Source organism: Bufo gargarizans, chromosome 5, assembly GCF_014858855.1.
Source record: "Bufo gargarizans isolate SCDJY-AF-19 chromosome 5, ASM1485885v1, whole genome shotgun sequence".
Taxonomy (NCBI): domain Eukaryota; kingdom Metazoa; phylum Chordata; class Amphibia; order Anura; family Bufonidae; genus Bufo; species Bufo gargarizans.
In genome coordinates, this window is record NC_058084.1 from 28,072,135 (window position 1) to 28,097,666 (window position 25,532).

The following is a 25,532-nucleotide window of genomic DNA, read 5'->3' on the forward strand; positions in this document are numbered from 1 at the left end:
GACCGGCCCCGCCACTGCTGACCCCTCATAGAGCAGACCGACCCCGCCACTGCTGACCCATCATAGAGCAGACCGGCCCCGCCACTGCTGACCCCTCATAGAGCAGACCGGCCCCGCCACTGCTGACCCCTCATAGAGCAGACCGACCCCGCCACTGCTGACCCATCATAGAGCAGACCGACCCCGCCACTGCTGACCCCTCATAGAGCAGACCGACCCCGCCACTGCTGACCCCTAATAGAGCAGACCAGCTCCAAGGCTCTGTGGCTGACACCGTTATGGGGGCTCTGTGGATGTCAGTGTTATGGGGGGCCCCTGTGGCTGACACCGTTATGGGGGCTCTGTGGATGTCAGTGTTATGGGGGGCCCCTGTGGCTGACACTGTTATGGGGGGCCCCTGTGGCTGACACTGTTATGGAGGCTCTATGGATGGCAGTGTTATGGAGACACAGGGGCTGACACTGTTATGGGGGGCCCCTGTGGCTGACACTGTTATGGAGGCTCTATGGATGGCAGTGTTATGGGGGGCTCTGTGGCTGACACTGTTATGGGGGGCCCCTGTGGCTGACACTGTTATGGGGGGCCCCTGAGGCTGACACCGTTATGGAGGCTCTATGGATGTCAGTGTTATGGAGACACGGGGCTGACACTGTTATGGGGGGCTCTGTGGCTGACACCGTTATGGGGGGCCCCTGTGGCTGACACTGTTATGGGGGGCCCCTGTGGCTGACACTGTTATGGAGGCTCTATGGATGGCAGTGTTATGGGGGGCTCTGTGGCTGACACTGTTATGGGGGGCCCCTGTGGGTGACACTGTTATGGGGGCTCTGCGGAAGCACAAGACGTGTTTCTGATTGGCTAGCGGTGTCTGTGACGTCACTGTCAACTAATCACCACTGTGGTCAGTGATTAGCCCTGATCTCTGAGCTCTTCGGCAGTGGACGATTCCATTTCAAGCTTAGAACAGGGGTTATTGAAATAAAAGTCATTACAGCTTGCAAATACCTTCCCTGTCACTTCCTCCCGGTTATTGCAGCACCGGCTGATGCTTTGTGTGAGGATGTGACGCGCTGAGGCGTTCACTTCCTGTGCTGCGCTCCCCCCCGGCCGGCTTGGTACGTTCCCCTGTCACTGTCATCTGCAGGACGGCACCACGGCTCAGGTCTGACTCCATTCATCCGCCGATTGTGTGCTGGGGCCGGGGTCAGGGCAGGGGCCCATGGGGGGTGCTGCCGCGGAGCTCGGCTGCTTTCCCTTCGCTTATCATTACATTTTGGCAGTGGTGGGTGTGTGAACCTGTGGCTGGGGTAGAACTACAAGTCCCACCGTGTCATTGTACCTGTGTGAATGCTGAGAGTTGTAGTCTCTTTGTCTTGTAGGGCCCATAGCGATGCCCAACATTACTTCTCAGGTCTGTAGCTGGGGGTGACAGAGGGGGCTCCACCTCTAGGGGCCCCACTATAGGGGGTACAGCTGGGATGATAGAGGGGGCTCCACCTCTAGGGGCCCCACTATGGGGGGTACAGCTGGGGTGATAGAGGGGGCTCCACTCCTTGGGGCCCCACTATGGGGGGTACAACTGGGGTAATAGAGTGGAGCTCCACCTCTAGGGGCCCCACTGTGGGGGTACAGCTGGGGTGGCAGAGGGGGTTCCACCTCTAGGGACCCCACCGGTAGCTGAGATCCTCCTTGGGGGGCCCATTTAATGCTGAGGGAGGAGCCGTAGCAGTGTCTTCCATCTGTGGCTCTAGCAGTGGCATGCTGGGAGTTGTAGTTGGGCATCAGCTGTAGAGCCGCAGGTTGGGGGTCCCCTGATCTAGAGCAGGGGGTGCGTCACAATGTGTCTCTGTCTGGGGGCATCAGGAAGAGGGGACACACACACGACTACAGGGTGTGTAGTCTGTTACCATGGAGACACATAGATCCGCATAGGAGCTGTATACTATTATTGAGCTGTATTAGAGAAATCCGAACTTTCCTACCCTTTAAGGCTCCGTGTGACGTGCGCGGTGAAGGGGCGGTATGCGCTGTATAGACATGGAGTTTCTCTTCTCCCTACATATGTGTGGCCCCCATCATCCATGTATTAGGGGCCCCTCACAAGTCAAAACCGCCTCCCGGGAATCTATTATCCTGTTAATCAATAACCAATGAGCAGGAGATTTGGGTTTACTTATCCGAATGGTGCGGGGGCGGGTGCCCTGAGGGAGGGAGGGGCCCCCCACAACACCGCGGAGGTGGTTTACTGGCCGCCATCTTGCTCTCCGTGGAGCTGTGTATGAAAACCTCCTGTCCTATGTGAGTGACAACCCTGGGTCTCCGCTGCAGCCTGCAGATGTAGTGTAGTCACCCACTGTCTAGCTCTGCTGTTGCTAGGCAACCAGCCAAATTTATCCAGGCCTCTCTCTACTAAGCAACAGGGATCATTCCATGATGGGTACCTAAGTATGGAGGGACGCTGCATCTTCTCTACTGGAGGAGTTCCTCTTTAACCCCTTGGTGACATCCACTATGTATACACAGCGCACTGCACATATATGACGGCGGAGCCCCCGCCCTCTGTGGGGGGTGTCAGCTGTATATTACACCCGGCCGTGACGCCCCTGAATCGGAGATAATCGGGGGTCGATTTTCCATAGACATTGGGGCAGCTTGTCCCATGAAGGGGTTGACCTAATTGGTGGGGGTCCGATCACCCCCTGAACAGGGCCGGAGTGCAGTGCATTGTAAAAGCTGGAGGGGCTTCTGGGACCAGCCCATTCATGTTCCTAGATCTCAGTGTAAAGTGAAGACAACAATGAGTTTTTGGAAATGGGCCGGAGCCTGAGGCTGCACTACTGACAGCAGCTCATGACAACGTACAGTAGCTCTAATTTAGGAAACGCGCTGCAACCCTATTCAGTTTACAAATGGCATCCAATCACAGCGCAGCTTTCATTCTTAATTCTGCTGTTGGTAAATGAAAGCTTTGCAGTGATTGGTTGCTGTGAATCAGCTTCGCTAGAGGCAGCGGCCCGGTCCACACTCGAGCTCACGGCACCATAGGGAGCGGCCATGCTGCGAGTTCGGGTCAGGGAGAGATTTATGGGAACGGTCTCAGAGAATAATGGACTGTAATAATAATCACAATGCAGCTTTCATTTTCTATTCTGCTGTTTAAAATTGAAAGCTGCGCTGTGATTGGTCGGGGAGGAGAATAGTCCGTTTTACCATAAAGCGTCGTGTGGACTGGGCCCAAAAGAGTAAAAACCTGAGTCTGGACAGGTACCGATGTAAACTCCATCAGCGTCCAGAGACCGAGGAGTCCAAAATAGTCACAGCCACGTCCATGGCATCCGCGCTCCGAATATAAATCCGCCCCCCCCATCACCTCCTACAGCTGGGGAAGGAATCATAGTGATTAACCCTGACAGACCCAGGAGGGATCTACCCCAAATAGGGAGGAATTCACATCAGACATTCTGGGGGTCATTTACTAAGACCGCCATTTTACGCCAGTCTTGAATTCCCCTCTGCGCTGCCTTAAGATTTGGCTAATTTATAACAAATTGTGCGAATAAGGTGAATCTCCCTGGCAGTCCGTGAGCCTGGCTGGAGACGTTTTTCATCAAAATATCTGCCTGTTTTCAGAAGAACAAAAAAAAAAAAACGGATCCTGAGCATTTATTATGCACATTTTGCATCCGTTTTAGCCATTTCTGTCTGAGATTTTTTTTTTCCAACGGAAAATAATAGATCTCCGACAGAAATTAAGTTTTTCTGTTTCTGATAGATCCGAAGAATGGAAAAAAAAACGCTGATGTGGATGCAGTCTAAGGCTTAATTCACACGTCCGTAGTGTATTGCGGATCCGCAAATTGCAGATCTGCAATACACCCGGCCGGCACCCCCATAAAACGGAGCCGCATGCATTCCTGCCCCATTGAGAATGAATGGGTCCGCACCCGTTCCGGATATTGTGGAACAGATGCAGACCCATTCCACGGACGTGTGAATGGACCCCTAATGTTAATAAATTTGCCCCGACAGCCCATGTCCCCCACTGCATAAATCCGTCCGTTGGTACACAGTCAAAAAAAGGGACGTGTGACTTTTTATTTTACGACTAAAATAGTGACAAGTCCCTTTATAAATGACTCCCTTTGTAAGTAAGACAAAAAAAAAAACACACACAAAAAATAAACCATTAATAAAAATGTAATGGGGCACATTTATCAAACTGGTGTAAAGTAGAACTGGGTTACTTGACCATGGCAACCAATCAGATTCCTCCTTTTATGTTCCAAAGCAGCTCTCAAAAATGAAAGCTGGAACCTGATTGGTTGCTATGAGCAGCCTTTGTGACCCATAGCAACCAATTTGAGCGCAGCTTTTATTTTTCAAGAGCAGAGTGTGAAATGAAAGCTGCGCTGTGATTGGTTGCTGTGGGCAATGCAGACAGTTCATAAATCTGCCCCCTAGTGTGTGTGTGCGCATCTATATACAATATCTCACAAAAGTAAGTACAGGTTTTTTTCGCGTACAGAAAACCATACGGATATGTTTTGTGGACAAACGGAAGAGGACTTAAATTAGAGAGAAAAAAAACAACTCAGATACGGAACAGCGGGCACTAACGAAGTATAAGGGAGGCTTAAAACACGAGATCCGTTTTTTTCCTGTTCTTCTGACGGTGATGTGAACCCGGCCTTACATGTTCCTGAAATCTTTTCAATGTCAAGCTTCGGATTAAAAAAAACGGGAAACCAAACGTTGATGTGAACCCGGCCTGATGCAGAACATTCCGGCTGTTGATACATGTCCACACCTCCTGACCTTGTCTAACCAGTCTCCATGTCTTGTCTTCTCCTCTAGGTCCTCCATAGTTAACCATCTGTTTATCAACCAACTCTGAGGTCATGTGGGTCGCGATGCTGGTTCTGGCCCTGTCTACGGTCTTGTTTTCCGCGCTGGACGTCTGGTATTTTATCCGAATGTTCCTGGCCGTGCTGAGGGCCCGCCTGCAGCCGGCGGTGAAGGACCTCCTGAAGGACCACTCGTTCTCGGGTCTGGTCCTTCCTCATGACTTGGACTGCCTCCTGCACATGAACAACTCCCGCTACCTCCGGGAGGCCGACTTTGCGCGGCTCTCCTACTTTACACGCAGTGGCCTTTATGGGGCCGCTAACTCCGTGGGCTCAGGGATCGTGATGGCGGCCTGCACGGTACGTTACCGACGCTCGCTCCGTCTGCTGGAGGCCTTCGAGATACGCACGCGTCTGCTCTGCTGGGATGAAAAGGCCTTCTACGTGGAGCAGCGATTCGTGGCCCCCAGGGATGGATTTGTCTGCACTATTGTGCTGAGCCGGCAACACGTCATAGGAAGCTCCCCCGATAAAGTGGTACAGACCATGTGTAAGAGAAAGGTGAGCTGCGGTAGAACGCCCTGCAGGGGGCGACATGGTTCTCAAAATTTACAGCAATGTCCAAAAATCTAGAATCCAACCTGGCCAGGAAAGCAAGGCGCAACATGGCTGCACCTTAGGGTGAAATAGCGTGTGGTCCGGCTGTAGTAGCTGCAATATGGACACTGAAGCGCAGTGGTATTGTGGTCAGTAGTGATCATGAGGTAGGTCATATCATATGCTGAATTCTGTCAGGCTGCAGGACCTCACGGGTGTCATCCCCTGCTGGTTCAAGACAGGTTCTGTATACCTAGTAGGTATCACACCTGCAGCTCTGGATGTGACTGGAGGATAGATGTAACTTCAAATCTATTAGAATTTTTAATCTAATACAGGAGAACTCTCAGCTACTTACCTGGGTCTGTGGCCAGGCGAAGGTCCAAGCTGAACTCCACCAGTAAAGATGTCCTCTTGTTAACATTCCACAATTTATGGAGAACTGTTTACATCAAGCTGTGGAAAGACCAGACCCTTAAAGGCTGTCGACACCATTTTTTTTAAAATTTATTGGATTTTAGTCATTTTAGGCTAAAAATAATTTTTTCAACTGGTCTTTATTAAAAATGTTTAGCAGTTTTGTGATACATGTGGAACCTGTCACATTGAACATGGCGTCTGAGCTGCAGGCAGCAGGTTATAGAGCAGGAGGAGCGGAGCAGACTGATATATGGATTTGTGGAAAAAGATTCTGTATAAAGTGTATTTTATTCATTTGAATTCCTGCTCCTTCTGGGCTTTGACGTCCAGGAGGCGGTCCTATCAGTGATTGACAGCTCTCTCTATGAGGAGGCGGTCCTATCACTGACAGCTCTCTCTATGAGGAGGAGGTCCTATCAGTGATTGACAGGACCGCCTCCTCATATAGAGAGCTGTCAATCACCGATAGGACCGCCTCCTCATAGAGCTGTCAATCACTGATAGGACCGCCTACTCATAGAGAGCTGTAAGTGATAGGACCGCCTCCTCATAGAGAGAGCTGTCAATCAATGATAGGACCTCCTCATAGAGAGAGCTGTCAATCACTGATAGGACCGACTTCTCATAGAGAGAGCTATCGGTGATTGACAGCTCTATGAGGCGGTCCTATCAGTGATTGACAGTTCTCTATGAGGAGGCGGTCCTATGAGTGATTGACAGCTCTCTATGAGGAGGCGGTCCTATCACTGACAGCTCTCTCTATGAGCAGGCGGTCCTATCACTGACAGCTCTCTCTATGAGGAGGTGGTCCTATCAGTGATTGACAGCTTGACAGCTCTCTATGAGGAGGCGGTCCTATGAGTGATTGACAGCTCTCTCTGTATACACAGTCATAGAGAGAGCTGTCAATCACTGATAGGACCACCTCCTCATAGAGAGAGCCGTCAATCAGTGATAGGACCGCCTCCTCATAGAGAGCTGTCAGTGATAGTACCGCCTCCTCATAGAGCTGTCAATCACTGATAGGACCGCCTTCTCATAGAGAGAGCTATCGGTTATTGACAGCTCTCTCTATGAGGAGGCGGTCCTATCACTGACGGCTCTCTATGAGGAGAAAGTCCCATCATTGATTGACAGCTCTCTCTATGAGGAGGCGGTCCTATCAGTGATTGACAGCTCTCTCTATGAGGAGGCGGTCCTATCAGTGATTGACAGCTCTCTCTATGACTGTGTATACAGAGAGAGCTGTCAATCACTGATAGGACCGCCTCCTCATAGAGAGAACTGTCAATTACTGATAGGACCGCCTCCTCATAGAGAGAGCTGCCAATTACTGATAGGACCGCCTCCTCATAGAGAGAGCTGTCAATCACTGATAGGACCGCCTCCTCATAGAGAGAGCTGTCAATCACTGATAGGACCGCCTCCTCATAGAGAGAACTGTCAATTACTGATAGGACCGCCTCCTCATAGAGAGAGCTGTCAATCACTCATAGGACCGCCTCCTCATAGAGCTGTGAATCACTGATAGGACCGCCTCCTCATAGAGAGAGCTGTCAATCACTCATATGACCACCTCCTAATAGAGAGAGCTGTCAATCACTGATAGGACTGCCTCCTTATAGAGAGAACTGTCACTGATAGGACCGCCTCTTCATAGAGAGAGCTGTCAATCAGTCATAGGACCACCTCCTCATAGAGCTGTCAATCACTGATAGGACCGCCTCCTGGACTTCAAAGCCCTGAATGAGCAGGAATTTAAATGTATAAAATACTAGTTAGGCCCCATTCAGACAACTGCAAACAGTGGGCCACAATACACGGGCACCAGCCGCGTGACTTAAATGGTTCCGTGATCCACAACTTATGGTAAAAGATAGAACGTGTCTTATCTTTTGTGGTGTGGAAGCACGGATAGGAAGCCCACGGACGTCTGCTCACCTCTTCCTGCTCCATAACCCGCCGCCTGCAGATTAGACTGCGATTTCAGTGTATTTGCAGACTGGTCCAGCTCATGTGAAGCCTTATCTCTGATTTCCTGACCTCATAAACACCCTTTATAGCTAAACCCTTATCAAACTGATAAGAATATGGTTCAAATGAGTGTTGAGGAAACGTTGTGCCCTGATTTCCAGACCTCTCAGGCTGGCAGACCCGCGATCATACCTACCTGATCCCCTGATGCTGGGTCCTGGCTCGTTTGCTCTCCGGCCTCCTCTGCTTGTCTCGGGTTCCTCCATGTAAACTTCTTGTTTGACGCTGCTGCAGCCAGTCACCGACCACTGCTCCCCTTGCATCATTTCAGATGGTCACGTGATGCAAAGGTAGCAGATCACAGCTGCATCGGCGTCAAACCGGAGGTTTATATGGAGGGACCCGAGACAAGCAGAGTAGGCTGGGGATCAGGTAAGTATGATCACCAACACGGGGACCGCCAGTCGGCGAGGTCTGGAAATTAGTGAACAACCCCTTTAAGCAGGGCCCCAGACCAGGCCCCTGAACAAAGAAAAGGTACATACTCTGTACTCCCAGGTTCTCATCATTTCTTGGCACCACTGGGTAAAACATTGTGATGCTGACCATCATCAGGATCTGGGCGGTCCCGGTGGCAGGTCTGTGGAGTCTGGGCGGTCCCGGTGGCAGGTCTGTGGGGTCTGGGCGGTCCCGGTGGTAGGTCTGTGGAGTCTGGGCGGTCCCGGTGGCAGGTCTGTGGAGTCTGGGCGGTCCCGGTGGCAGGTCTGTGGAGTCTGGGCGGTCCCGGTGGCAGGTCTGTGGCGTCTGGGCGGTCCCGGTGGCAGGTCTGTGGCGTCTGGGCAGTCCCAGTGGCAGGTCTGTGGGGTCTGGGCAGTCCCGGTGGCAGGTCTGTGGGGTCTGGGCAGTCCCGGTGGCAGGTCTGTGGGGTCTGGGCCGGTCCCGGTGGCAGGTCTGTGGGGTCTGGGCCGGTCCCGGTGGCAGGTCTGTGGGGTCTGGGGCGGTCCCGGTGGCAGGTCTGTGGGGTCTGGGGCGGTCCCGGTGGCAGGTCTGTGGGGTCTGGGGCGGTCTCGGTGGCAGGTCTGTGGGGTCTGGGCGGTCCCGGTGGCAGGTCTGTGGGGTCTGGGCGGTCCCGGTGGCAGGTCTGTGGGGTCTGGGCGGTCCCGGTGGCAGGTCTGGGCGGTCCCGGTGGCAGGTCTGTGGGGTCCGGGCGGTCCCGGTGGTAGGTCTGTGGGGTCCGGGCGGTCCCGGTGGTAGGTCTGTGGGGTCCGGGCGGTCCCGGTGGCAGGTGTGTGGTGTCCGGGCGGTCCCGGTGGCAGGTGTGTGGTGTCCGGGCGGTCCCGGTGGCAGGTGTGTGGTGTCCGGGCGGTCCCGGTGGCAGGTCTGTGGAGTCCGGACGGTCCTGTGTCCCCGGTCCAGATTCGGAGGGCAGTCGCCAGCCGAACACCCCTGGTATAAGTTACGGATGCGGTTTTTGTACGCCTGTTATTTCAGTCTCTCACAGATCTGTCTGATCTTTCCGCAGGTGGAGTCTCCTGAGTTCCCGGACGAGGTCATCCACTGGATCGAGTACAATGATAACAGCAGCCAGAAGCTGCGAGCCGAGAGCGGGGCCCCCAACAACTCCAAAGACCAGTAAAGCCGCCGCCGCCCCCCCTAACACCGCACATGGTGAACCTGCATAGACCAGTGCAGCTATTAGGATTGTCACCCAGGTTTAGAGCGCTAGCCTTTTGATCCAGAAATGTATGATAACTGCTGTCCCATTCCTGCCCGCGGCCCTCATGTAGAACAACGTCCACTTTATGGGGGGTTCTGAGCAATACTGGGGGGATGAGAGGAGTGAGGCACGTCTTCAGCTGCTATATGAAGGAATCAGTATCCGATATCGTGCACTTTATTTATTCCCATAGTTTCTGTATTTGTTCAGGATGCAGAAGTGTATAATCGCCCTGTGGTGTGAAACGCATGTAACGTAGCGCATTGTACTCTTACCCATCCAAGGTCAGGTCAGTAATGGGGAGGGGGGGGGGGGTCTTCCTGTGCAGGGTAAGACAGACTTGAATAGGGAATGGACCAGCACTATTACTCCCATCATCTAGTTTCTATAAAGGCAGGTACTAGGAGATAATATGGATGATGTCATAGGACGACCCCCACATACACCCTGTGATGTCATCAGTGCATCCTCAGGGAAGCTGCTGAACAAGAAGGGGGTGTCCTAACTGTGAAATAGCCTTCTCCTAGCACACGAGAAGGGACTGCCTGCCCCCGAGCTGCAGAGTCACATGTGACACTGATCTTTATTTATATTCGGCTTTCTACTCCAGCCACATCCAGAGCTGCATTTACAGTTTTGTGGTTCTCCTGGCTCCCTACTGCTACTTCCTATGGCTGGCTTAGTTTCCGTAAAGAGCAGTGGCAGCTATCGGGGTTCCAGACCCCTGCTGGTTCAGTGTCTGGGTACTGGAGCTGCTGTGTTTGTACCAGTGTCGTGGGAAAACAAAATATCAAAAATTGTATTTTCAACATGTCGGGGATGACAGCCAACAGAATTCTGAATGCAGCTCTGGATGTGATTGGTGTTTGTGACATGATAGAACAGCAGAGTTTTGACTCCCAGTTAGGCCTTTTGCACACGAACATTGTTTACTGGCATACGGCGGGTCCGCAATACACGGGCACCGGCATCACATTCACTTGAATGGGTCGGCAATCACGGAGATGCGGCACGGATCGTAACCCCACGGAAGCACGAAGGAGTGCTTCCGTGGTGTTTCTGTCCGTGCCTCCGCACAGCAAAAAAATAGAACATGTTTTATTTTTTGTGCGGTGCGGATGGATCACGGACCCATTCAAGTTGAATGAGTCTCGATCCGTCCCGGCCGCCACACGGATGTTGCCCCTGCATTGGGGACCGCAAATTGCGTTCCCCAATGCACGGAACGGATGCATGAGTTAAAGTACAAGACATTTTGCAGCTGTAGAATTGTAAATGCAGCTGTAGATGTGACTGTAGTTTAGGATTGGATACAACAGCAGAATTGTGATTGCAGCTCTGGATGTGATTGTATAAGACTTATGATAACTCCGGATAGGTGAAGCATTTCGGGAGTTACTCAGAGTTGTGCCTTGTAGGATTCTGCACGCTGCTGGAGCTCGGCTTAGGTTTGTGGACTTTCTCCCAGATCTTGGGCCACGTTTGTTTCTCGTAAATTCAGGGTTTGGCCGTAGTTCGTTATCAGACGGTCTGTGGCTCCGGCTTTTCTGTTTTACTGTGAAGTTCATTAATTCTAATTCACTGATAAATCGGAGATAATTGCAGTAAATGGACGAGATCATCAGTGTAGATAAACAATGGCCCAATAGTTCTGCCTGGTACCAGAGCGTCGTAGAGAGAGATCTCAGCATACAGTATGGGGAAGGTGACCCTTCTGTACCATGTACATACATTACTGATCCTGAGTTACATCCTGTATTATACTCCAGAGCTGCACTCACTATTCTGATGGTGGAGTCACTGTGGACATACATTACATTACTTATCCTGTACTGATCCTGAGTTACATCCTGTATTATACTCCAGAGCTGCACTCACTATTCTGATGGTGGAGTCACTGTGGACATGCATTACTTATCCTGTACTGATCCTGAGTTACATCCTGTATTATACTCCAGAGCAGCACTCACTATTCTGCTCGGGCAGTCACTATGTACATTACATGTTCTGCACTTGTAGTGTGTTTGTAATGTATGTACACAGTGACTGCACCAGCAGAATAGTGAGTGCAGCTCTGGAGTATAATACAGGATGTAACTCCGGATCAGTACAGGATAAGTAATGTATGTATGCAGTGACTGCACCAGCAGAATAGTGAGTGCAGCTCTGGAGTATAATACAGGATGTAACTCAGGATCAGTACAGGATAAGTAATGTATGTACACAGTGACTGCACCAGCAGAATAGTGAGTGCAGCTCTGGAGTATAATACAGGATGTAACTCCGGAACAGTACAGGATAAGTAATGTAATGTATGTACACAGTGACTCCACCAGCAGAATAGTGAGTGCAGCTCTGGAGTATAATACAGGATGTAACTCAGGATCAGTACAGGATAAGTAATGTATGTTCACAGTGACTCCACCAGGAGAATAGTGAGTGCAGCTCTGGAGTATAATACAGGATGTAACTCAGGATCAGTACAGGATAAGTAATGTATGTACACAGTGACTGCACCAGCAGAATAGTGAGTGCAGCTCTGGAGTATAATACAGGATGTAACTCAGGATCAGTACAGGATAAGTAATGTATGTACACAGTGACTCCACCAGCAGAATAGTGAGTGCAGCTCTGGAGTATAATACAGGATGTAACTCAGGATCAGTACAGGATAAGTAATGTATGTACACAGTGACTCCACCAGCAGAATAGTGAGTGCAGCTCTGGAGTATAATACAGGATGTAACTCAGGATCAGTACAGGATAAGTAATGTATGTACACAGTGACTGCACCAGCAGAATAGTGAGTGCAGCTCTGGAGTATAATACAGGATGTAACTCAGGATCAGTACAGGAGAAGTAATGTAATGTATGTACACAGTGACTGCACCAGCAGAATAGTGAGTGCAGCTCTGGAGTATAATACCGGATGTACCTCAGGACCAGTACAGGATAAGTAATGTAATGTATGTACACAGTGACTGCACCAGCAGAATAGTGAGTGCAGCTCTGGAGTATAATTCAGACTATAACCCAGGATCAGTACAGGATAAGAAATAGAAACTTCTGTTCCCGTTATTCTGATTTTCATTATTACAGCAGGAAGAGTTTGTAGTCTGACCAGGACCTCTGCATGGCTCCCATTTACTGCACCTGTACCCCACCTCACAGGTCAAAGGGAATCTGTCACCTCCGAAACAGCCCCCAACTAGAGTAATCGGGGTATAGTGTAAGTGATGCAGAGTCCGCTCCTGTCATTTGTATCTTCTTACTCTCTTGGGTTCTGACTCTGTTCTCCAGCAGTAAGATGCATTGGGAGGACTCCTGAGCTCAGTCACAGGAGACGGAGGACTCGAGGCGGAGTCCTCCCAATGCATCTTACTGCTGGAGAACAGAGTCAGAACCCAAGAGAGTAAGAAGATACAAATGACAGGAGCGGACTCTGCATCACTTACACTATACCCCGATTACTCTAGTTGGGGTCGGAGCTGACGCATTCCCTCTAACCCCCAGGCTCAGCCCTCCATACCTAGTATCCTGTCACTTCACTGCCCCCAATGGAGAATGTCTTGGTGTGATGGCGGCAGAGCTACTATTCCTGTTCTCTGCTGTCAGGGCTTTGACAGTCTGATTGCTAGGGGTCCTTTGCCTAGCAACCACAGTCCAGTAAATTGTCAGGAACCCGATTGTTTTAGCCGGGCAACTACTGCAATTACAAAGGAAATATTGGCTTAAAAGGGGCTGTACAGGATTAGGAAAACAAACAGCGCCACATCTGTCCGCAGTCTGGGCCTGGTACTGCGGGTCAGCTACAGTTTGGGGCCAAGCTGTGATAGCACACACAACCTGAGTTTAGGTGCGGCAGCCATGTTTTCCTACCCTCTTTACTTGAGCAGACTTAGTGACCGCTCGTCCGTCTTCACTAGATTCCTAGGGAAAAAAATGTAACCGACGTAAGGAATGAGAAAAGGAAGAAACCGGGAGAAGGTTCGGTTAACGTTGCACATAAATATCTCAGTTTTCACGGAAAGTCCCTGGATTCCTACGAATCAGCGAGCGCTGACCGGTTGTTACGGTTTTTGAGCTTTAATTAAAGTCTAAGATAATTTATTATTTGGAAGGGATTTTAGGATAAGCAGTAAAAAATCTGAAATATATTTAAAAAGTGAATATTTATAATATTTACACATTTTATTAAAACCCAAAAAAGACGTGACCTGCTGTAACGCCGCACGGCCCATCGGAAATAATGACATCACCAGTGACCACTTCATTATTTCCTAGGGAAACTTTTAGGGGACTGACGCCAAAGATTTATCCTCATTGTAACAAAGTCGCACGAAGACGCAGAGAGCGGCGCGACAGCTGCAACGTACGCGGCCATATATCTGGTGCCCTCCTTTAGCAATCTGTTTTAAAGGGGTATTCCGGTTTTGACAGGTAAAGGGATACCTATTAGATAGGCAGGGGCCCGGCCGGCACCCCCTATAGAACTGCCTATTCTTGGACAAGAATAGGACATGTTCTATTTTTTTTTCCGGAACCGCGGACCAGAAGTTTGGGGCCGCGCTCCGGAAACGCGTATGCGGACAGCACACTGTGTGCTCTCCACATCCATTCCCTCCCCATAGAGAATGAATGGGTCCGCACCAGTTCTGCAATTTGCGGACCCATTATACTGACGTTTGAATGGAGCCTAAAGCTTGATTTATTTTATATTAGTGTAGTCACTGTTTTCAAGATCTATGCTTGCTGTTGGTGAATAAGACCTTGCCTGTTCACTTGCAGCGGGTGATCTCGCACATCATCCAGCCTTGTTCACAGCGGAGGGTATGTTACAGTTGTATTCTGTGTCAGCAAAGCAGTTTGGACTGATACATTGTAACAAAATGTGAAGACGAGAGAGATCTTCACTGACAGCAAGGAGAGATCTTGAAAATTGTGAAACCTTAATACCCTGAAGTATACAAGGATTAAAGGGAGTTTTTAATACTGATGACCTATCAGCACAGCGGGATCTGATCGGCAGGAGGCCGCCTGACGATCAGCGAGTGGAGCGTTCTTTTTTTAGGCCAGTGATGTGACGTTCATCGGTCACATGGCCTTGGTGTTGTGAATAAGCTGCAGTACCAAGCACAGCCACTATCCAATGGAAGGCGCTGTGCCTGGTAAGCTGTGAGGAGGCCGTAGTCTTCACCGGAGCTCTGTGGCCTCTTCAAAGAGCTGATCGGTGGCGGAGGTCCCAGGTGTCGGACCCCCATCTGAGGATAGGTCATCCGTATTAAACATTCAGAAAAACCCTTTTAGGCCCCTTTCACACAAGCGAGATTTCCACGCGGGTGCAATGCGTGATGTGAACGCAATGCACCCGCACTGAATCCGGACCCATTCACTTCTATGGGGCTGTGCAGATGAGCGGTGGTTTTCACGTATCACTTGTGGGTTGCGTGAAAATCGCAGCAAGCTCTATACGCAGGCCCCATAGAAGTGAATGGGGCTGCGTGAAAATAGCAAGCATCCGCAAACAAGTGCGGATGCGGTGCATTTTTCACGCACGGTTGCTAGGAGACGATCGGGATGGGGACCCGATCATTATTATTTTCCCTTATAACATGGTTATAAGGGAAAATAATAGCAGTCTGAATACAGAATGCATAGTACAATAGGGCTGGAGGGGTTAAAAAAAACAAAAATTAATTGAACTCCCCTTAATCCACTTGTTCGCACAGCCCGGCTTCTCTTCTGTCTTCTTCTTTGCTGTGCAGGAGGAAAAGGACCTGTGGTGACGTCACTGCACTAATCACATGGTCTGTCACATGACCCATCACCATGGTGATGGGTCATGTGACGGACCATGTGATGAGCGCAGTGATGTCATCAAAGGTCCTTTACCCAGGTCCTGAAGAAAGAAGAGAAGCCGGTCTGCGCGAACAAGTGGATTAAGGTGAGTTAAATTATTTAGTATTTTTTTTTAACCCCTCCTGCCCTATTTTACCAAGCATTCTGTATTAAGAATGCTATTATTTTCCCTTGGGTACCAAACATGCCGATTTTTCTCACGCGCGTACAAAACGCATTCAAATGTTTTGCACTCGCGCGGAAAAATCGCGCATTTTCCTGCGACGCACCCGCATCTTATCCGGCCCAAATCCATGACGCCCGTGTGAAAGAGGCCTTAAGCTTTATTTGCACAAAACCATAGAAGCCCTTTAAATGGGGGCGGAGTCCAGAATAGCTAAGAATAAAGAGTGGTTGTCGCAGTCATCCCCTCAGTGTTCAGACAGGTCCAAGCGGGGAATGCTTCCAATATTGGTGGTGTTGAAAAGTGGGCGTGGTTATTTTTATTGTGGGTGGGGCTTATTTACTACCCTTTTTTTTTTTTTTTTTTTTTTTTTTCTGCATTTGTCAGGTTTGTCTTGGAGCCTGTGAGACAGAACATTACGCGGAGGGGGCGATATCTGTACGCTTCTCTCCGTCTCTTACACTTTGACATTCTACGATTTGCCTTTGTATATTTCTGGTTTGAATTGTTGTGTGTTTTTTTATTTTTTTTAATTCTCTAAAATGTTGGGTGACGTTATTTATACTGTGTTTTTACGTACGTCTACTCTAGTCGCACCCAAAGCTGCGGTCACCAAGGGCATTGTGACGGATCACGCGGTTCTGCTCTTTCCACGGAATCCTCTCTGAGAACCGTACGATTCTGACACCCAATGCGATCTCTAAAAATGAAGTGGCTATTTGGGGGGTTGTCAGACACGAGAGCAATCTGACACCTGACCGGACATCTATACTATAACCAGTGTACGCCGGGCAGCTTTAGGGCTTGGCTTTTTAGGTAATTTTAGATCTCAGCACAATTTTTGAATGCTGCTCTGGGTGTAACTGGAAAATAAGACTTGATCTGACAGTAGAATTGTGCATGCAGCTCTGGAGGTGACCGGAGTATTAGGCCTTGATTCACACCTGCAGTATGGAGTTGATCCAAAAAGAATCAAATGTACTGAAATGGTTGTACAGTCATAGGCCTCATGCCTCAACCGTGTCCGTTTTACCGTCTGCAAAAATCGGATCCTGGCCATGTACATGCCGCCACAAAATGGACAAGTATAAAACATTTCTATCTTTTCGGAACGGACATATATACGGATGTGGACATCACGCGGTTTGCTGCCCCATTGAAATGAATGGGTGTGCATAAAAATGTGTAATCGGATGCGGACCGAAACTCCGGTGGCGTGCATGAGGCCTTAGATAACATGGCTGCTTTCTGGAAGATACAGCGCCACACCTGTCCACGGATTGCCGTGGTATTACAGCGCTGCTCCAGTGAAGCGAATGGGGTCGAACTGCAATATCACATGCAGCCTGAGGAGAGGTGTGGCGCTGTTTTTGGGAGAAGGCGGCCATGTTTTTGTAATACCCTCCATGTCTCCTCTTGTTTGTATCTACTCTTACCCTCGAAGAAACTGCATGAGCGAATCCATTAGGCCAGGGCTACGCGGCATACTTTATAATGCCAGTCTACGGTGTCGCACTGCGAGGTACTGCGACACGACAGTCGTGCAAAAATCCATCTCGGATGTTTTTGTTTTTTTTGCAAGTCGCAGCATGTTGCATTGCGACACCATAGGCTAGCATTATAAAATGTTGCGCGACATTTCTGCGTCAAATAGCTGCGCAACAAATGTCATCGTGAAGCCCTAACCGTAAAAGCAGAATTGTGAACGCAGCCGTGGTATGACAAATGAGGAACCGCTTAACAAAAACGTATCCGCTGTGAATGCAGCTCTGGATGTGACTGGAGTATAGGACATGCTGTAATTTATTTTACTTTTCTGTAGATTGAAGCTGTAAAAATGTTGAAAGTATTATACAGAACAGTCCTGTTATTTTTGTTGCTTCTTCGTCATCGTCATATCCCGCGTCTCCGCCTCTGATGGGGGCGCGTCGCCGGTTTCCGTGCAGCTTTATTGTCCATATGAAACGCCTGGATATTTATTGCAGATCTGTGCTCCATGTTCCTTACATGTTATTTATTAAACGGTCGTTATCACTGAGCCAGGAGTCCGAGTCCTTCATTTCCGAATTTCACCTCTAGGTGGCGGCGCTGTATCACAGTCTGAAGAGCCTTGTATTGTATCTTCCGCCAGAATAATGGCGGCTGCAGAGCGGTACCACAACCAAGGCCTCGTCACATTTCTGTTTGTCGCTCACGCGTGCTGTCCGTATTTTCCACGGGCAGCACATCTAACCGTTCATTTTAATGTGATTGTTCACACTATGGGTCCGTGAAAAATCGCTGGCGCTAAACTGATGGCGCCGCGTTATGTCCGTTTTTTGCTTACCACCGATTGGAAATTAATTTTCGGCTGAGCAGTGACCATGGAATACGGAGGACGAAAAACGGACTTGCAGGCCAAACATGGATCCTTTTGCGAATGGATTTTTCCACGGACGTCAAACAGACATGGAAATGTGAACGGGGCTAACGGGAATAATCATCTCAATCAACTATTTCCCCCTATAATAATGAAAATGGCGCCAAGCAAGAGCCCCTCACCCAAGTGTGTCGTAATGGGAAGGATTTTGTTCCGCATTGTGATCTGACGTGCCATACACCTGACCATGAGAGTAACCAGGAATAAAGTTACCCCTCTTCCTGAAGAACCCGTTCCCCCTACGTCCATCCAACGAGGCGACCATCTTTGTATTAACCCCTTGATGACCACCGACATGCATAGATGCTGGGTTTGTAGTGTTTTAAATAGCAAGAGGCCCAGGGCTAATGTCTGTGATCGGCCATAAGAACGATCGCAGGCTCAAATGTGACGGCGGCATCTAAGCAGTGAAAATAGGAGAGCAGCTTGCTCTTGCTCTGATAACTGCCTCTCCCAGCTAAAAAGGGGGAAGCTGTCATATTCCAGTGATAGCCTGGAGCCTACATGAGGCCTATCACTTGTATATTCCAATATAGGCCTGCAGGTGGCACCACAGCATAGTAATATACTGAATGCTCTGCTCTGTGACTGATAAATAGCCATTACAGAACACACAGGGCAATCTATCACTGGTGGGACCTAAGGGTACTTTCACACTTGTGTTTTTCTTTTCCGGCGCTGAGTTCCGTCACAGGGGCTCTATACCGGAAAATAACTGATCAGCTATATCCCCATGCATTCTGAATGGAGAGTAATCCGTTCAGTTTGCATCAGGATGTCTTCAGTTCAGTCGTTTTGACTGATCAGGCAAAAGAGAAAACCGCAGCATGCCAACGTTTTCTCTCCGGCGAAAAAAACTGAAGACTTGCCTGAACGCATTCAGAATACCGGAATGCCTGATCCGTTGTTCCGGCATGCGCAGATCGGTAAAAATGTGAAAAAATGTACAAGACGGATCCGTCCTTGCAATGCATTTGTGAGACGGATCCGGATCCGTCTCACAAATGCTTTCAGTCAGCGGCAGATCGGCGGATACGGCGGCCAGTTCCGACGACAGAACTGCCCGCCGGATCACACTGCCGCAAGTGTGAAAGTAGCCTAAGCTGGGACCTTGCATCCCTGTCTGGCCCCAGGACACTCGGTGGTAATGCTCTCTGTCCTCCACTGCAGACCATCCTCCTAAGCTAGTGGCCTGGGACCCACTTCTAATCTAATGATTGCTTGTTATAGTTACCTACTGTGACTTAAAAAAAATCCCCAAAACTTTTTTTATATATATATATATATATATGTAAAAGTTGAAATCAACCAAAACTTTCCCTCAAATTTCCCTCAAATAAAAATTTCCCTCAAATAAAAAAAAAATCATAGGTATCGCTGCATCTGAAACCACCTGTGCTGTTAAAATATTTATCTCATCCTGCTCCATAGACCTAAATATAAAATAGTTTTGGGGGTCAGATTATGCCAATAAAAAGAAAAAAATAGTTTTTGCTAAATTTTAATATATTTTTTAGTATTAAAACACACACACAAAACTACCACATTTTTCGCCCTATAAGACGATCCGGCCCATAAGACGCACCTAGGTTTTGGAGGGGGACAATAAGAAAATTATATTTTTCATTACACCTCAGGTCAGACCAGCAATCAGACCCCCAATGTTAATGAGACCTTAGCTCACAGCCCCAATCAGACCCCCAATGTTAACAAGACCTTAAATCAGACCCCCAATCATATCTCAGCTCAGACTCCAATGTAAATGACCCCCAATCACACCTCAGATAAGAGCCCCATGCCTCTCATCAGCCCCCATTATCAGCTATTTTGCCTCTCAGCCCCCATTATCAGCTTTTATGCCCCCAGCAGCATCATGTTTTCTAAAATATAAAAAATCACTTACCTCTCCTGCTCCGGGACGCTGCCGCTCCTCACCGCCCGCGATCCTCTTCATCCGGCTGTCGGCTGTGCTACGTATGTGAACCGGCACGACGCACCGTGTGATGTCACAGAGTGCCTTCACGCAAGCAAGCAGAGAGTACAAAGCCTTCACCGCTTCCTGGTCGTCCACTACTAATAAAGTGCTTCCATAATGGAAGCGCTTCATTTGTATTCACCCCATAAGACGGGGGGAATGCGTCTTATGGGGCGAAAAATACGGTATACAAATCTGGTATTGTTGTAATCATACTGTCTCGGAGAATGAAGGGAACAGGTCAGTTTTACTGCATAGGGAACACCGTAAAAACAAAACCAACTGTGGTGGAATAGCGTTTTCAAGTTCCACCCCATTTGGAATTTTTTTCCAGCTTCCTACTACTGTCACGAGGGTGTCAAGAGCCACGTCTGACTCCGTTATACCCGGGGTCAGGAAGTCGCAGCGGGTGGCTGCGCGCTCTATGTCTAAAGATCACGTTGTTTCTTTGTGATTGTTTTCTGTGTTTGCCTTGCAATCCTTTTTGTCTCACTCAGGGATCCGTAGCTTCTCCTCCTCAGCTGTTTCTTGTCTGCCACTCCCAACCTCCTTATATTCTCCTCTCACACTTCTCTAGTTGCCAGTTATAGAGCTTCCTGCCTGGACATCTATACTGACCCACTGGAGCTGTGAATCCTGGTTGTTGTTCCAGAGTGCTACCCTCCGGATCCCTGTTGGGCTTTTGTTGTCTCCTGTTGTCGCCCACCTGGGATTATATGTTTAGTCTGTATTGTCTGTCCTCCCCTTGGTGTTTTCCTTTAGAGCTAGTGGTGCGGACTAGTGTTCCCACCGCCCTGTTCACTATCTAGGGCTCATCTTAGGGAAAGCCAGGGTTTTAGGCACGTGATCGGCGTACGGATGAGGAACCCGTCTAGGGACGTCAGGGCAGCCAGGTGCCAGCCGCAAGGTGAGTCAGGGGTCACCACCTTCCCTCTCACTTGGACAGGGCCTTCCTCTTTCCCTCACTCTGTGTCACGTATGTGATAGTCACGCCGATCGTGATATTATAACTGGCCCTTATTTTTTGGGAGAAAAAATAAAAAATAAAAACATTTTTCTCTCTACTTAGAATCCAATATGGATCCTATTGCTGCTTTGGCAAAACAGCTTCAAGGCCTGTCTTTGGAGGTGGCAGGATTGAAGGCGTCTGTCATCCAACAACAGCAGCAAATGCAGCAGACCGCAAGCCCAGCGGTTGCTATGGGTAACCAGGTTATTACAGAACCCAAGGTTGTTCTTCCTGACAGATTTTCTGGGGGAAGGGACAAATTTGTGACGTTCCGTGAGGCCTGCAAATTATATTTTAAGCTGCGCCCTTATTCCTCAGGTAATGAAGAACAGCGGGTGGGGATTGTTATTTCCCTGCTTCAGGGGGAGCCGCAATCCTGGGCGTTCTCGTTACCCCCTGGTTCCCAGGCTCTCCGGTCAGTGGAGGGATTCTTTGGGGCTTTGGGTCTCATATATGATGACCCTGACCGAGTCGCCCTGGCTGAGTCGAAGTTACGGAGACTCCTACAGGGAGATCGGCCAGCAGAGGAATATTGCTCAGAGTTCCGTAGGTGGGCTACGGATACTCAGTGGAACGACCCGGCTCTCAGGAGTCAGTTCTGCTCTGGGTTATCTGAAAGGGTTAAGGATGCGCTGGCGCTGTATGAGACCCCCCTTTCCCTTGATGCTGTTATGTCCCTCTCTATCAGAATAGATAGACGTCTTAGGGAGAGATCGAAAATTCCTGAGCAATCGGTAACCTCTCCCAAGCAGCAGTTAGTCTGTACTGACTTAGATGAGCCTATGCAGCTAGGAGGAACCACTCGTCAGGTCCGTCCTCCTGAGGCTCGCCGTATGCAGGGGGCTTGTTTTTTCTGTGGGGGGAGGGATCATTTCATTAATGTCTGTCCCTCCTTTCTCAAAAACAAAAGACCGTCGGAAAACTACTAACCCCAGGCTGTGCGGAGGATGTCAGCCGGGGGGTATATGTTTCCTCCATACGTACATCGCAATTTGTGTTGCCAGCGGTTATTGTTTTTGGTGTTAAGACGGAGTCTATTTCTTTCTTTCTAGACAGTGGAGCAGGGGTAAATTTGATAGATGCCCATTTTGCCCGCACTATGGGTTTGTCTCTCTGTACGCTGCAGAGACCTATTCCCATATTCGCTATTGATTCTGCTCCTCTGTCTCAGAGAAACCTCACTCACATTGTCCATAACTTACACCTTCGGGTAGGGGACCACCATAACGAGATGCTTTCATGTTACGTTCTGGAGGGCCTTCCCTCTCCTGTGGTATTGGGTCTTCCCTGGTTGGTAGCGCACAATCCAGTGGTGGATTGGCAGGCCAGGGAGATATTGGAGTGGAGTGAGCATTGCAGAGAGAATTGCTTAGATAACAATTGCTTAATCGCCTCCATAGCTTCCCTACCTACATTTATTTCGGACTTTGAGGACGTTTTTTCTGAAAAGGGTTGTCAGAAGCTACCACCTCATCGTCCTTATGATTGCCCGGTTAACCTGATTCCCGGTGCAAAATTACCCAAGTCCAGGTTGTATAATCTTTCGGGTCCCGAGAGACAAGCCATGAAAGATTATATCTCCGAGAGTCTGGCTAAGGGACACATCAGACCCTCTTCTTCACCCGTGGCTGCAGGGTTTTTCTTTGTTAAAAAGAAAGATGGGGGCCTGCGTCCTTGCCTAGATTTCCGCGAGCTAAATCAGATAACCATCCGAGACCCATACCCTCTTCCTCTCATTCCTGACATTTTTAATCAGATTGCGGGTGCTAGGTGGTTCTCCAAACTTGATCTTAGGGGGGCCTACAATCTGATTCGTATCAAGGAAGGGGATGAGTGGAAAACAGCTTTTAACACCCCTGAGGGGCATTATGAAAATTTAGTCATGCCTTTCGGTCTGACCAATGCCCCTGCTGTCTTCCAACATTTCGTTAATGATATTTTTAGTCATCTCATCGGCAGGTTTGTAGTCATATACCTAGATGATATCTTAATTTATTCGGCTGATCTGAAAACACATGAAGTACATGTCAGGCAAGTACTGCAGGTCCTACGGACGAATAAATTATATGCGAAAATTGAAAAATGTGTCTTCGCCGTTCAGGAAATACAGTTCCTGGGATATCTATTATCTGCTTCAGGTTTCCGTATGGATCCTAGGAAGGTCCAGGCAATTTTAGATTGGGATCTTCCTGAGAACCTTAAAGCTCTACAACGATTTTTGGGTTTCGCAAATTTCTATAGAAAGTTCATTAAAAATTATTCAGTGATCGTTAAACCCCTTACTGACATGACTAGGAAGGGGACTGATTTTTCTAAATGGTCTGACGCCGCTAAAGTTGCATTTTCCTCTCTAAAAGAGAGATTTACCTCGGCACCTGTTCTAATTCAACCTGATGTCTCCCAGCCTTTTATTGTTGAAGTTGATGCGTCAGAGGTGGGAGTGGGGGGGGTGCTGTCTCAGGGTCCGTCTCCTGGCAAATGGCGTCCTTGCGCTTTCTTTTCCAAAAAGTTATCTACAGCAGAAAAGAACTATGATATTGGAAATAGGGAACTGTCGGCGATTAAACTGGCGTTTGAAGAATGGCGTCACTTCTTAGAGGGAGCAATCCACCCCGTCACGGTGATAACAGATCACAAAAACCTTCTGTACCTAGAATCGGCTAAGCGTCTCACCCCTAGACAAGCTAGGTGGTCGCTATTCTTTACCAGATTTAACTTTGTAATCACCTATCGTCCTGGGGCAAAAAATACCAAGGCAGACGCATTATCTCGTAGTTTCCCTGGAGGGGGTAATGTTAGTGATCCGGTACCTATTTTACAAAGAGGAGTGGTTGTCTCTGCTGTACACTCTGTTCTAGAGGGAAAGGTGTTAGAGGCCCAGGGGGACGCCCCGGCCTCTTGCCCCTCAGAGAAATTGTTTGTACCGTTAAACCTGCGTCTTGAACTATTAAGGGAACATCATAATTCGGCACTTGCTGGGCACCCGGGTAGTAAAGCAACCTTGGAGCTATTGTCTCGTCGTTTTTGGTGGCCAAGGATGTAATGGATTTCGTGTCTACTTGTTCTACTTGTGCACGCGCGAAAGTCTCTCATACACGTCCAGCAGGGTCTTTATTGCCACTTTTCATCCCCAATAGGCCATGGACACATCTGTCAATGGATTTCATCACTGACTTACCTTTGTCTGCGGGTAAAACAGTTATCTTGGTAGTAGTAGACAGGTTTAGCAAAATGGTACACTTTATTGCGCTACCCGCACTTCCTAATGCTAAGACTCTTGCTCAGGTGTTTATCAGTGAAATCGTGAAGCTTCACGGGGTCCCTTCCGATGTGGTTTCGGATCGGGGAACCCAGTTTATTTCTAAGTTTTGGAAAGCTTTTTGTTCCCGTTTGGGGGTACACTTGTCCTTTTCCTCAGCTTTCCATCCTCAGTCGAATGGACAGACTGAGCGAACCAACCAAAACCTAGAAACATATTTAAGGTGTATGTGTCTGAAAACCAAGAGGTGTGGTCATCATATTTACCGTTAGCCGAGTTTGCCATAAATAATCGCTGTCAGGAATCCACTGGCAAGTCACCATTTCTTGGTGCATACGGTTTTCATCCCCAATTTTGTACTTTCAAAGAGGGGGGGTCTTCTGGGGTTCCCGAAGAGGAACGGTTTTCTTCATCTCTTTCATCGGTATGGCAGAAGGTGCAAGCTAACTTGAAAAATATGAGTGGTAAATTATAAATGCATGGCCGATAAGAAACGGTCGCCAGGTCCGGACCTAGGAGTGAATGACTATGTGTGGTTGTCTACTAGGAATATTAAGTTGAAGGTTCCCTCTTGGAAACTGGGTCCTAGGTTCATTGGTCCTTATAAAATAGTAGCCGTCATTAACCCTGTGGCTTTTCGCCTGGAGCTACCTCAGACTTTTAAGATCCATAACGTCTTCCATAAGTCGTTACTCAAGAAGTATGTTCCACCTCTAGAACCATCACCGCTGCCACCTCCTCCTGTTATTGTGGATGGTAATCTGGAGTTTCAAATATCCAGAATTGTTGATTCTCGTCGGGTCCGCCGCTCTCTTTAGTATCTGGTGCATTGGAGGGGTTACGGTCCCGAGGAAAGAATGTGGGTTCCAGCGTCAGAGGTAAACGCCAACAGGTTAATTCAGGCTTTCCATGCCTCTCATCCTGAGAGACCTGGTCCTGAGTGTCCGGAGGCCCCTCGTGAAAGGGGGGGGTACTGTCACGAGGGTTTCAAGAGCCACGTCTGACTCCGTTATACCCGGGGTCAGGAAGTCGCAGCGGGTGGCTGCGCGCTCTATGTCTAAAGATCACGTTGTTTCTTACTGATTGTTTTCTGTGTTTGCCTTGCAATCCTTTTTGTCTCACTCAGGGATCCGTAGCTTCTCCTCCTCAGCTGTTTCTTGTCTGCCACTCCCAACCTCCTTATATTCTCCTCTCACACTTCTCTAGTTGCCAGTTATAGAGCTTCCTGCCTGGACATCTATACTGACCCACTGGAGCTGTGAATCCTGGTTGTTGTTCCAGAGTGCTACCCTCCGG

General features: G+C 49.0%; 1 protein-coding gene across 1 annotated transcript; it reads left to right on the forward strand.

Annotated features, from left to right (window-relative positions):
- Positions 1 to 1,107: 1,107 nt before the first annotated feature.
- On the forward strand, positions 1,108 to 10,565 carry THEM6 (thioesterase superfamily member 6). The gene is made up of 3 exons (XM_044294793.1): positions 1,108 to 1,162; positions 4,855 to 5,405; positions 9,358 to 10,565. Exons 2-3 carry the CDS (start codon positions 4,899 to 4,901, stop codon positions 9,469 to 9,471), a joined length of 621 nt encoding a protein of 206 aa, XP_044150728.1. The 5' UTR covers positions 1,108 to 1,162; positions 4,855 to 4,898; the 3' UTR covers positions 9,472 to 10,565.
- The last annotated feature ends 14,967 nt before the right edge of the window (positions 10,566 to 25,532 follow it).

Bases quoted from the DNA above. Each gene is read 5' to 3' on its own strand.
- THEM6 (XM_044294793.1), top strand. From the start codon at position 4,899: ATGTGGGTCGCGATGCTGGTTCTGGCCCTGTCTACGGTCTTGTTTTCC. The intron at 5,406-9,357 runs GTGAGCTGCGGT...ATCTTTCCGCAG, and splicing joins AGACCATGTGTAAGAGAAAG to GTGGAGTCTCCTGAGTTCCC.